Raw genomic sequence first — 13,429 nt, forward strand, 5'->3', positions numbered from 1 at the left:
GGAGGAGACCCCTCCTCAGGCCTCTAAGGGTTGAGGAACCTCCTCCTGCTCCCACGCGGCAGACGGACCAGGACCTAAGACCCGCTTCCCTTACTCTCATGGCCTCTCTGGGGTAAGTGCCCTTGTCTCCTCTTTACCTCCCTCGGCCAAAAATCCTGCGCAGGTCCGAGGCTTACTTTTGAGCCACCAAGTGGCTCGGGAGACCCGTTCAGGACGGAGACGTCCGTCGCCTGAAGGTAATCTCCACCTTGGCTCCAAGAGCCTCCAGTCTGTCTCTGGTGATTTCAAAGGACGCTTTGAAGCCAGGCAGAGATCTCCATTGTGTAAGTAAAGAGGAAACAAATGGGAAACCCCCAGTTCAAATTTCTAAAGAGCACCCCTTTAGGGTGCCTCCTAGCCAATTTAAAAACCTTACAGCGGTCAATTTTCCTTTCCACTGTGGCGTGGCCCCAATACAAACTAGATAATCAGTCTCAGTGGCCACCAGAGGGCACTTTAGACTGTAATGTTCTGATTGACCTCAGCAATTTCTGCCAGCGGCTAGGCAAGTGGTCCGAAATTAATTACATACAAGGCTTTTGGGCCTTACGCTCTCGTCCCGACTTGTGTAGCCGGTGTTCTTTGGTTTAGGTTATACTGGCCAAGGACGCCGAATCACAGGAACCCGAAAAAGAGGAGTCTTTATTCCTTTGTGTTTAGCCGGAAAGGAACCGAGGGTTTCCTTCTGTCTCCGTACCCTCACCCCCGCCCTACACTCCTCCTTCAGTTTTCAATCAGTTCAACTTTCCTACTCTACTACTGAAAATATGAAGTTAGAGTGTATGAAGATTTCCTCCAATTACATGATTCTAAATTGTAATATATAAAACTCTTTATAATATTCTTTAATGAAGATATAAATTCTTCAAGTAAAATACAAAGGAAACAAAAGGAAAAAATCACATAGTGTTGATACTTCATGAGACATAATTAAATTGTTCTCAAAGTTTAGCTGAACAACTATACAGTAATATTTTCAAAACCCTGTTTTTTTTAATACAAAAGAATACCCTAACACAGTAGAGTCTCATAATGCCCTGGTGAACACCAATTTGATGCTTTAAGATTTTAATGTATTGTTAACACATTTTCAAACTCAGGCGAGTTTAGAAAAGTCTTCATATTGAATTCCTTCCACTCTGCGTCCTTTTAAAGGGCCAGTTTCAATGACGATAGTAGCTGAAAAAGTCTTCTCATTGATGGATTCAAGGGTACCTTCATTTCCTCTGTAGCCTCCATTTAAAACTAGAATTCTTTTTCCCAGTGCTGGAATAACTGTCTCTAAATGAGTCTGGTCAAGTTTCAGCTTGCCTCCAGAATCAATCATCTTCAAAACAGCTGTGTATTTGTCAATTACTTCCTTAATGATACCCTTTTTCTTATGATATTTCTCTCCCAGTTTTTTGGTTATAATTTTCACAATAATTTCAGGCTGTAGCCAGTAGTCTGTTCGGGTAGTTCTTTTCTTTTCCTCTTCAATCTCCATGATTTCATCCAGTGCAGATTTCTTTTTCTTCTTTTCTTTGGACTGAGCTGAGCTCTGGGCAGATTCTTTTCGTTTCACTGATGCTGAACTTCCTACTGTCTTCAGTGCACTCGGTCCCAGAGTACTTGACTTGGAAGACGTTGCTCCGGATAAACTGCATGCTCCTTTACTCAAATTAAACGTGACTTTCTCTTCATCATTTTCTCTGCTTAATTCCGTAAAAGTAGGGGCCTGCTGCTCCTTCCCTTCCAGGCCTCTTCTTACTTGTTCTTCAATAAATTTGGCAGTTTTTTCTTCATCATCAAGGTCCTGCTTTTTCTTTTTCTCCAGTTGCAGGCGAATGGTTTCTGGGTCCCTGTCTATGTACTGAATATACCAGCCTTTTGGTGTCTCATCCACTTTGCACAAGGCTTCTCTGCCCAGCCACTTAGTAAAATCGGTGAGAGTTTCCCACTGAGTTGCATTCATATGGATGTGCTCTCGGTGGCTGATGTATTCATTGTAGACAATGTTGTTGTGGACCCTTTTAGTACCAAAGCGTCTCCTGAGAAGTTCTAAGAAGTCATTTCGGAATTCCTCTGAAAAATAATCCATAAACTGCTGAGGATTTTCTGAAGCCAGCAATAGTTGTCTCTGATGAGATTCGGACATACAATGACACTTAAAGCCATTCTCGTCCCGGCACTGCTTCTGGCACATCTGGCAATACCAGCGTAGTTTCTGCAGGCCCTTGGACTTGATCCTGTTGACGATAGCCTTGGAAGTAAGAAAATCCGACTTCCCCATGGCGACCACGGCAGTGGTCACTTTCTGGACTCTAGTGCCCAGCAAGCCGGAAACGGAACTTGGCTGGCGGCGGTGGGCGGGACAAATCCCAGCTGAGAGGTGAAAAGAGGTGGGGCCTGGGAAGACTGGGTTGCAACGCTGGCGACACTCCCCTCCTCTTCTTCCTCTTCAAAATATTCCTCTTCATCCTCTTCCTCTTCGTCCTCTTCTTCCTCTTCCTCCTCCTCTTCATCATTGCTGTTGATATTAATAACCGTCAAATCCTCTTCCAGGGCTGGGGGTCCTCCTCCACCAGGAGTCCCTTCAGGGACCAACTGGGGTGGCGGGAGAGGCCCTGGGGCTGCAGGAAGTTCTTCAGGCTCCTCCTTGGCTGGCACAGGAGTGCCCCACCCTGGGAACGGGTGCCACGTCCCAACGTGACCCCCTTTCCCAGGATCCTGGGAGCTCCTTCCAGCTCCTACATTTGGACGATGACGGCTGAGGGTGCCGAGACTCGGGGACCCCCATCACCCTTGCCGAAGCCGTGGGTAACTCTCCTGGTAGCGGGTAAGACAATTAATTTTTTAATCGACAGCGGGGCTACCTATTCTTTTTTGCCGTCCTTCTCTGGACCTAGCCTTCCATCCAATCCACTCCTTAATTGCTGCCTGGTCAACAACTACTTTGCGCACTTGTTCCTCATTCCCAGCTAGAAAGGGCCCCCACCGAAAGCAATCAGTGGAAATCAGTTCAACTTTCCCCCACTCGCCTCAAACTTACTAAATTTTCTTAATTATTTCATACTCCCCAGCCTTGCCAGGACTATCCTTACTATCCTTCTGGGTTTTGTCCATGTTCCAACGAATGCTTCCATTCCTCATTCCTATACTAATACTGTGCCTTATTTTATGTTTTGCCCCCATTTTGATCAAGTTTCTCTGTGTCAAGATTCAAGAAATCACTCGCGTCACCTTCAACCAAATGTTTCTTCTTCCGTGTGTCCAAATACCAACCATAGGCCCCGACCTGAACGACGCCCCTTAACAGCAGGAAGTAGCCAGACAGATCACGGAGCCCCTTTATCACTATTACCAATAAAAGGTTGGACTGTTTGGACGAACGGAGGCAAGATGGCGCATTTCCGAGTTCTTCATCACCAACTTTTCCTGTGTGCGCGAAAATGCAGCTGGCGCCCGGGAAGGTCTAGAGTAATCAGGCATGCGCCAGGTGATGTCAATCCGAAGAGACCAAGATTTACCTGGTCGCACCTGCGGAGCCCCTCCCCTCCCGGACACGCCCGTGCCCTGCCTATTGCCCTTCCACTCCTAGAAAAGCCGCTCTCAGTGGGCGCGCTGGGGCGGGCTTCCTCAGTCCCTATTTTTGTCGGGACTGTATCAGGAACTCCGCCCGAGACCCCTGCCGGGCGACTTTCTTGGTCTCCTTTGCCGGAGGCCGACAGATTTCACCCACACACCTTCTTCCCTGAAGCTAGATGACCAAAGAATAAATTTGCAGTTTTGCTTTTAGCCTTGCCTACTCGCTGGTTCTTTTGTGCTCGGTCTGGTGGTCTTAGAAAAACAAATCACTCACCTCTACTAAAATTACAAAAATTAGCCAGGCGTGGTGGCACATGCCAATAATCCCAGCTACTTGGGAGGCTGAAGCCAGAAAATCACTTGAACCCAGGAGGTGGAGATTGTAGTGAGCTCAGATCACGCCGTTGTACTCCAGCCTGGGTGACAGAGTGAGACTCCATCTCCAAAAAAGAAAAAAAATTCTGCAAGATTGATAACCACTGCCTGGGCCCTTTGGAATGAACCTTCTCAGAAAGGAATGAGGCCTTGGTGTCAGGACCTACTTCATCCCTAATCTGTTTAGAAGTTGCAAGACCCACATTCCAATGCACTGAAGAAAACATGATTATGCCCCTAAGTCCCAGTAGACTGTTGTGCTTGTCAAATGCACTGTGGGTCAATTCACATTTCATTGCTTCAAAGAATGCCATGGGCACCTTTATGACTCAGCAGTTATTGGAAGATGGTCAGCCCTACCTGGATTATTTTAATATGCAGAGGTTATTGGAAGATGGCCTCAGGATGGCAGGAGCTGGGGGAACTCCACTGGACTGCCTGGAAAGACCAGTTAGACTGGTTCCAGAGTGGGGAATTTAAAATTTGGATCCAGGTCTGCCTGACTCCTGCAGTTCATGCTGATCATTGCCGTAATAGCTCTCCCAAGTTAATACACAGAGTGCTCATCATCACACACATAACCCTGAGACACATGCCTACATGCAGAAGTGAGACACGCTAGGTCTCTTGCAGGCAGAACATTGCTTCCTGCTTTCCTCCTCTAGCCTAACCTTCCAGCCCTGCCCACCCTCTCTAAAGTATGGCTCTAACTGATTAACTTGTGATGGAAATCCTTCAATAGTTCCCCATTGCTAACACGTCAGGCTGATGCATTGATTCAACATTCAGGACTGTGGTAACCCAGATACAACTCCCCTTTTTTTGAGATTGAGTCTCTACCAAGTGCAGTGGCTCATGCCTGTAATCTCAGCACATTGGGAGGCTGAAGTGGGCAGATCACTTGAGGCCAGGAGTTCAAAACCAGCCTGGGCCAACATGGTGAAACTCCATCTCTACTAAAAATACAAAAATTAGCTGGGTGTGGTGGCATGTGCCAGTAGTCCCAGCTACTGGGGAGGCTGAGGCATGAGAATTATTTGAATCCGGGAGGCAGAGGTTGCAGTGAGCCAAGATCGAGCTACTGCGCTCCAGCCTGGGGTGACAGAGTGAGACTGTCTCAAAAAAAAAAAAAAAAAAAAAAAAGATGGGAGAGTTGGGGTCTTGCTCTGTCACCCAGGCTGGAGTGCAGTGGTATAAGAGCTCACTGCAGCCTTAAACTCATGAGCTCAAGCTATCCTCCTGAGCACACACCCGTGGTCCCAGCTACTCAGGAGGCTGAAGAGGGAAGATCACTTGAGCCTAGAAAGGCAAGGCTGCAGTGAGCCATAATTATGCTACTGCACTCCAGCCTGGGTGATAGAGCAAGACCCTGTCTCTCATCTCAAAAAAAAAAAAAAAAAAAAAGAAAGAAAAACAGAAATAGAAAACGAATATGTTATCCACTGAAGCCTTCTCCAACCAATTCATCTCCAACTATTCTTACCCTGGCCACTATGTATTTTCCTACTTCCACCCTTTTGTTCATGCTGTTGCCTCTGCTGGGGCACTCAGATCTCTCTCCTGAGCTCCTGTTAACGATTGCCTTTCACTCTACTCTGTGCTCTCAGCATTGACTATCAGCAGAAGATCAGAAGCTCCTTGGAGGTTCTGTGTCTGTGACTTATTTTCCTCTGGACCCCATGGTCAGGAGTGGTCCACAGGTGTTTGCATAACTGACCTGGGGCGTTGTTACGTAAGGACTTCTGATTCTTACCTGCCAGCTGCATCAAGACCTGTCACCATGGAAGAAAAAGAGGAAGCTCCACAGAAATTATTGGGGGAAGAGTTCCAAGATTAAGGGAAAGAGGCCAGGTGTGGTGGCTTACTCCTGTAATCCCAGCATTTTAGGAGGCCAAGGCAGGTAGATCACTTGAAGTCAGGAGTTCGAGACTAGCCTGGCCAACATGGCGAAACCCCATCTCCACTATAAATACAGCACTCCAGCCTGGGCAACAGAGCGAGACACCATCTTAAAAATAAATAAAGAAATAAATAAAATAAAAATACAAACATTAGCCAGGGGTGATGGCAGGCACCTGTAATCCCAGCTACTCATTAGGCTGAGGCAGGAGAATTGCTTGAACCTGGGAGGTGGAGGTTGTAGTGAGTTGAGATTGCACCACTGCACTCCAGCCTGGGCGACAGAGTGAGACTTTATCTCAAGGGGGGGAAAAAAAAGGAGCAGGGGGTCAAAGAGTAAGTAGAATACGTTGCCATTTGTGTGAAAAAGAAAAAAATATGCAATTTTGTTTGTTTTTGAGACAGTCTTACTCTGTTGCCCAGGCTGTAGCGCAGCGGCACAATCTCAGCTCTCACTGCAACCTCAACTTCTTGGGCTCAAGCGATCCTCCTGCCTCAGCCTCCTGAGCAACTGGGACTAAAGGCATGTGCCACTCCATGCTCGGCTAATTTTTACTTTTTTTTTTTTTTTTTTTTTAAAGAAATGAAGTCTCCCTATGTTGCCCAAGGTGAGTCTGGAACTCCTGGGCTCAAGCAGTCCTCCTGCTTCTGCCTCCGAAAGTGCTGGGATTACAAGCATGAGTCATTATGCCTGACCAAAAATTGTATAATTTAAAAAAGGCCTATCCTTGGAAAGATATGAAAAAAAGGTATGAGTATATAATCCCACTGGGACCTTCTGACTTCTGGACCTTATATACATATTACCTGTTCACCCACATACCCCCCGACACACAAATTAAAACATTCTAAATACTGATTCTTGGGTTGTATCCCCAGAAAAGTATCCAGGATATCAAAGGTTGGATGCAGGAATCTGTGTCTAAAGCACGGAGTGTCAGTTCATTCCACACCCGGAACTGAATTCTCAGGAAGAGCCAAGATGCAAAGGATATTTGGAAGCATACACTTTAAATGCATTTTATCAGGAAAATAAGTATGAAGATCTCTAAGGGATTATGAAGCCACATTTGGGAACCCACTGATTTTGTTTGACCTCTGCTTTTTTTTTTTTTTTTTTTTCTTCCGGATGAGGATAGAGAGGGAGTGAGTTGCCTAAAGCTGCATACCCACACACCCACTCAGAGTCACAGGCCAGTGCCCCAGGATTTCTTTCTTTCTTCTTTCTTTTTTTGAGACGGAGTCTCGCTCTATCACCCAGGTTGGGGTAGAGTGGCTCCATCTGAGCTCTCCGCATCTCTGCTTCGCGAGTTCAAGTGATTCTTGTTCCTCAGCCTCCTGGGTAGCTGGGATTACAAGCGCCCGCTACCACCCCTGCCTAATTTTTGTATTTTTAGTAGAGACAGGGTTTCATCATGTTGGCCAGGCTGGTCTCAAACTCCTGACCTTCTGTGATCTGCCCACCTCAGCCTTCAAAAGTGTTGGGATTACAGGCATGAGCCACCGTGCCTGGCCACCCCAGGAATATTTGATAGCATCAACATCAAATCATCCCTGCCTGCCCTCGTGCAGGGACTTCTCACTTAGAAAGTTCTACAGACCCAACGGGCAGGACAGGAAGATAGAGAAGAAAACACCGTCTTTAATCAACCCACCTGCACAGAAACCAGGAGAGCACTCCCCTCCTTACAAGGTCCCAGTGAAAAGAGAACCTGGTCCCCTTACAAAAACCATCTTATAAAAACAAAAGGCTTCAAAGCACCAGTGGCTGCACCTGTTGAGTAGAAAGGGGCCTGGGAGAGTGGGGTTGAGAGAATTGGGGGCTGGAGGCCGGGCTGGCCCAGTGAACGGCAGCAGCTTAGCCTGAGGGAGCTGCCCCCCTCTTGAGCTAAACCCAGCAGCTAGGAGCTCCATGCCTGTGGGGGCCAGAGGAACTCCTGGGGCTGGCTGCTTGCAGTTGGGATGGTGGGGTGGGGTTGTCAGCCTTGCTCAGGATATTTTGGCCATAGAGAGTAGGGAATGATAGATTGGAGGGTAGTGGGCGAGGAGCGAAGTGGTCACCAGACAGGCTCAGGTGTGCAAACCACACACACCATCTGGGTGTCCCCCCAGTTCCTCCATACCTCCTGCCCTCCTTTCTAACCCAGGGCCACACCTCTTTCACAGATGAAATGCTGAGGCCTGATCCTCTCATCTATGGACACACCAGGCAGTGTGTGGGATGCAGGGTCCTCAGGAGTGTCTGTGGAGGGAGGTGGGGAAAGTGTTCTCGCCTCTACTTGCCCCCAAGGAAGGGTGAGGGTGCTGGCAATCCTGACTCCTCCACTACTCACACCCCCACCTGCCCCTTCAGAACTCCTTGTGGGCTTGTTAGAGGAGGCTTCTGGCCATTGAATTGGTTGTAAACGCTGGTGATCTGTAAACACTGGAGTCTGGGCAGCGCTGACCAGCATTGATCCCCTCTGGAACCACAAGCCTTCCAACTGGTGAGGTGGATGGAGCCATCAGGGGTGAGTGGAGTTGTGGAGGGGATGGGGATACAGTAGAACCAGCCTCAGGGACCTGGAAGGGGGTGGGGTGACTGAGTTGGGGCCCCACTTTCCTGGAGGAGAGAGCTTGAAAGATTTGCCAAGGGTGGACAGAGGCTGAGCGCAGGAAGGCTTCTCTGTGGGTGGGGCTGAATTTAGGGCTCTGTCCATCCGGTTCCCAATAAGAGAACGAATGGGTATATTGCTTTAAGAGAGGCATTGGCAAGTGGTGGCGGTGGTGTGTGAATATGGTGGAGCCCACATGGGTCCAAGCTGGAGGGGGGCTTGGAAACAGAACTCAAGAGAGCAGACATGGGTTTTACAGTCAGAAACTGCAGAAAGTACACTGTGTTCAAGGCCCACTTCCACCAAAAATCTAGCTGTGTGGCCTCAAGCAAATTGCATCTCTGGGCCTCAGTTTTAATGTACTGCAAAATGGGAATTTTAATCCCAGTCTAGCTCATGGAATTGAGTTAAATGAGAAGTCTAAAAGAGTCCATTTGCTAAGGGATTAATTACTTGAGGAGGGGAAACCGAGGCCCTGAGAGGGCAAGGGCTTAGCCAGATGTCACAGTCAGTGTTGGACCTGCGATTAGAACGCAGGACTCCTGCTCCTAGGTCACAGTAGCTTTCCCCAGAGCTGGTGAGTGAGTGTGGTGGGATGGGATGGGTGTGATGTCCTGCTGTTTTTGGACAGGGGGGCAGGATGCTGGGTGAAGGGTGAAAGAGAGGCTGGAGAAGAGAGGAAGGCCCCAGCTCACGCCAAGGCTGAGATTAAAAACAAACAAACAAACAAACAAAAAACAAAAAACCCGCGGTGCCCCTCCCCCGCCCCGCCCCACTCCTCCGAAGTCCGGGCTGCGAAGAGCCAAGTCCAAGTCCAAGTCCAAGTCCAAATCCGCGTCTCCGGCTGCAGACCCGGGGGCGGGCTCAGGCTGCAGTGAGCGCGCGGGCCACCAGGGGGCGCGCCTGCGCCTTGGCCTGAGCTCAAGGCAGCTGCGGTCAGTCCAGCGACCCAAGGCGAGGCGCCGAGGTGGGCGCGGGGCAGAGGCTACCCCGACCTGCGGGAAACAAAGGCAGGTTAGGGACAGTGGACCTTAAAAGTATGGGGTCGGAGAGACCCGGTTGCCCTGCCCACTCCTCCCTCCCCTCCTTTTCGCAACCCCGACGCCCTGGCCTCCCCAAGTCAGCAGGGCGCCGTGACCCACGTGTACAGAGGCTGCAGCTGTAAATGCGACGTCTTCTGGGGCGCCTGGTATCCGTAGGAGTCAAAGCCGCCGATGAAGTCAACTGCGGAAGGGGGCGGCGCGTGTCAGAGTTCAGCGGCGGGGTGAGGAGAGGGAGACTGGGTCCTGAAGGGGAGGAACCTGCGGGCAGGACCCCCACCCGAGGAAGCGGAGCCAGAGAAGCCATGAGGAGGGGAGGAGCGAGGGTCAGACCGCGTGCGGGGCCTGGGGCGGGGCTTCGGCTGGACCCTGAGGGATGGGCCTCTGAGGGTCTGGAGGCGGCGGGGCCGGGCCAGCGGAGGGTCAGGCCCCAATCCTTAAGGCTTGGGCCTGGGAGGCTGGGCGGTCCTATGGGAGAGAAGGCTCTTGGGGGCGGGGCTCGAGCCTCTAAAGGGGACAAGACCTCTGACGGGGGTGGAGCGAGATTGGGGAAAGGCGGTGCTGGGGCCAGAGACTGGGCACCTGGACGTCTGGACCCCAGCCCGGAACGGGCTGGTATTCAGAACCTTCCACACCAGCCGCCTCTTCCCCTCGAAAGGGGCCAGTGACTTGGGCTCCCTCCCGCCACGGCCCGTCACAGGCCTCTGTCCAGGGTGCTGAAGGTGCTGGGCAAGGTTCCCCGCTTCCGTAGGGGTGCCTTACTCACAGCTGTCCTCCTCCTCCAGGAACACTTTGCTCACGTAGCAGGCGAACACGAAGCCGAACAGCTGGGAGTGAAGGTGACACGTCAGGGAGGGAAGGAGGAGTGGGAACCTCTTCCTCCACCACCTGCAGGGCCCTGTACGCCCTGACTGGCAAGGGAGGAGGCATGCCAGGATGAAGGCAAACCCGTAACAACTTCCAGTTAATTGTTTTCACCTTAAAGTCAAACATACATGGTTTAACTCTTCTGAAAGTGTGACTTGAGGCAAATAATCATTTTACCTCTTTGAGCCTCAGTTTTCCCAGTTGGACTTGGGCAATACCTTATGGTGTGTTAAGAAGAAAGAGGATTATGTGACTTTGTGGGTACAAAGTGCCTAGGACAGGGCTGGCACTTCTAGAAACAGGAACTACTCCTATCTTGGAGTTTTTCTTTCTCTTTTCTTTTCTTTCTTTCTTTCTTTCTTTCTTTCTTTCTTTCTTTCTTTCTTTCTTTCTTTCTTTCTTTCTTTCTTTCTTTTTCTTCTCTGTCTTCCTTCTTTCCCTCCCTCCCTCCCTCCTTCCCTTCCCTTCCCTCTTCCTTCCTTCCTTCCTTCCTTCCTTCCTTCCTTCCTTCCTTCCTTCCTTCCTTCCTTCCTTCCTTCCTTCCTTCCTTCTTTCCTTTCCTTCTTTCTTTCAGACAGGGTCTCACTCTATCAGCCAGATTGGAGTGCAGTGGTGCAGTCATGGCTAACTTCAGTTTCAACCTCCTGGGCTCAAGCGATCCTCCTGCCTCAGCCTCTCAAGTAGCCGGCTTCGCAGGCATGAGGCACCACGCCCACTGGGGGTCACTTTTTTATTCTCACAACTCTGAGGCTGATATTGTCATTCCTTTTTGTGAAGAAGGAAACAAGCTCCGAGAAGGCAGGTGACTTGTCCAAAGTCACGCAGTGGGTGTATTGAGCATTTAAACCCAGGATTGATTCACAGTCTGATGCCTCATACTATTCACTAAACCTGTTCACTCCCTGCATAGGGGCTGGGGCAGGGGTGAGGGAAGGTGGTACAGGATATGGAAACAGATCCAGACAAAAGGACAGACAGGTGGAAGACCTAGGTTTATCCCCTCTTTTTTTTTTTTAAGGAGTTTCGCTCTTGTTGCCCAGGCTGGAGTGCAATGGTGCAATCTTGGCTCACCGCAACCTCCACCTCCTGAGTTCAAGCGATTCTCCTGCCTTAGCCTCCCGAGTAAGTGGGATTACAGGCATGTGCCACCACACCTGGCTAATTTTGTATTTTTAGTAAAGATGGGGTTTCTCCATGTTGGTCAGGCTCGTCTCGAACTCCTGACCTTAGGTGATCCACCCGCCTCGGCCTCCCAAAGTGCTGGGATTGCAGGTGTGAGTCACCCCGCGCCCGACCCATCATCCCCTCTTAACTAGAGCTAAAGAAAGGGATCGAGAAGTGTGTGTAGGGTGGAGGACAGAAGGACTCACTGCCAGGAAGATCTGCAGGGCACTGCTGAGGGCTTCAATGTAGGGATAGTCAAGCAGGCAGCCAGTGACAGAGATGACATGGTGGTCCTCCAGAGCCAGGCGGGAGTTCAGAACAGGTGTCACCAGGCAGCCTGGTCCATTCTCCATCCACCAGGAGCGGTGCAGGGATGTGTTGAAGGTCATGATGAAGTCCCGGTCCTGGGGGCAAAGGGGCCTGGGATACTGAGTGTGAGGGAGAGGGAGGGGGGAGCTACTCCCCCAGCCCAGGGAGACTTTATATTGATCGGTGAAGGGATTCAGGGAGTCTGCACCTGCAAGTCCATATTTGGCCAACAGGTGGCACTTAATGACCACACAGGCCTCACTCCTTTCTCATTGAGATGGGAAGGGGTTTGTGTGGACTCACAGGGGCCTCAGAATTTTCAGAGCTGGAAGGAACATTAACAATTTCCCAGCCACAGGTGAAATCCTCAGTACAGGTCCCTTCACAGCCCATTCAGTCTCTCCACTGCTCCCGCTGTGTGCGACCCTGGGCGAACCTCTCCTTTGGGGCCTGGGTCTCCGCATTTGTTACATGGAGAAGGGCTGGCCTAGGTCGGAAGTTCTCACCCAGGGTGTGAACCCAGGTGCCCATCCATGCAGTCGCTCATTCAGCAGGTAAATACTCACTGCCTGCCAACCAGGGGCCCAGCACTCAGATGTGTGATCTTATTTTATCCCCTCAGCAACCACACGAAGTTGCCGTTGCTTTATGTCCACTTACTAGATGAGGAAACTGGGGCTCAGACAGGATCGGCCCCTTGCCCAGGGTAATACAGCTAGAAGCTTTCAGAGCTGGGATTTGAACCTAGCAGGGTCAAACTACAAAGCCAATGCTCTTAAATTCACATATTTTGTCTCCTTTATATCTAAAAATAGAAGTCGCGTCTCTCTGGACTTGCTCTTATTCAAGCGAAACAGTCCTACTTTCTTCAGCAGTTCTTCGTGTGACATGGTCTGCTCAATCTTCCCCGAACAAACTCTAGTCTCTTTCCCTTCTGAAAAATATTGATCAGAATTAGAGCCAAATCTTTGTGGTCTAAGCAGTACAAAGCACATGGCATTTTCACCTCCCTTGCTCTGAATACTCTACCTCTATTAGTGGGGCCTAAGAGTAGCTTTCTGGGCTACCACATACTGTTGGTTTTTACTGAGCTTGTGATCAACTGGGACCCCTGGCTCATCTTCACATGGGCTTATCTGCTCCATCATTGTGTTTGAGGTGGCCAGAAATGGATTGTGTAGGTGGAAAATGGGGCACACAGATTATTTGGGCGTGTAAGGAGAGGGAGGCTTCTTCAAGACATGATGCTCTGGTCCTATAACACAATACCATTGGGGCAGGGGATGGGAATGGTCAGGTTCTGCCCTACGGCACTGCCAGGCCTGAGGCTTACCTGGGACAGCTGTCCAACCTCCAAGTAGAAGCAGATGATAAACGCATTCCAGCCAACCCAGAGCACCAGCCAGGCTGCATACTGGGGAAAGCAGAGGTGGGATAAGGGTGGGGCCTGGAGAGTGGGGGATGGGGAGTGTCAATGGAGACAGAGCTCAGGGACGAGGAGATCTGGGCAGGGGAAATGATGAGAATACCTCACTCAGAGAGCACAGTGTAGCCTATAAATCATTTACACACCCA

The 13,429-nt window shown here is 50.1% G+C and overlaps 1 protein-coding gene and 1 pseudogene across 3 annotated transcripts in view; both read right to left on the bottom strand.

Annotated features, from left to right (window-relative positions):
- Positions 1 to 1,090: 1,090 nt before the first annotated feature.
- On the bottom strand, positions 1,091 to 2,311 carry LOC104654429 (annotated as a pseudogene). Its single transcript, XR_004052179.1, has one exon. The product of XR_004052179.1 is annotated as a DNA/RNA-binding protein KIN17 pseudogene (transcript).
- Positions 2,312 to 7,502: 5,191 nt separating this feature from the next.
- NKAIN1 (sodium/potassium transporting ATPase interacting 1) overlaps positions 7,503 to 13,429 on the bottom strand; it is a 58,380-nt gene continuing 52,453 nt past the window's right edge. The window contains exons 3-7 of one of the 2 annotated variants that reach the window (XM_030941595.1): positions 13,188 to 13,268; positions 11,752 to 11,949; positions 10,281 to 10,341; positions 9,617 to 9,698; positions 7,503 to 9,469 (exon numbers count right to left, since the gene is read on the bottom strand). In XM_030941595.1, coding sequence (XP_030797455.1) covers positions 9,460 to 9,469; positions 9,617 to 9,698; positions 10,281 to 10,341; positions 11,752 to 11,949; positions 13,188 to 13,268 — 432 coding nt within the window. In that variant the 3' untranslated portion in view covers positions 7,503 to 9,459. The remainder of the gene's footprint in view (positions 9,470 to 9,616; positions 9,699 to 10,280; positions 10,342 to 11,751; positions 11,950 to 13,187; positions 13,269 to 13,429) is intronic. The other variant, XM_030941596.1, reaches the window with a different exon arrangement.

This window comes from Rhinopithecus roxellana, chromosome 12 (assembly GCF_007565055.1).
Source record: "Rhinopithecus roxellana isolate Shanxi Qingling chromosome 12, ASM756505v1, whole genome shotgun sequence".
Lineage (NCBI taxonomy): Eukaryota > Metazoa > Chordata > Mammalia > Primates > Cercopithecidae > Rhinopithecus > Rhinopithecus roxellana.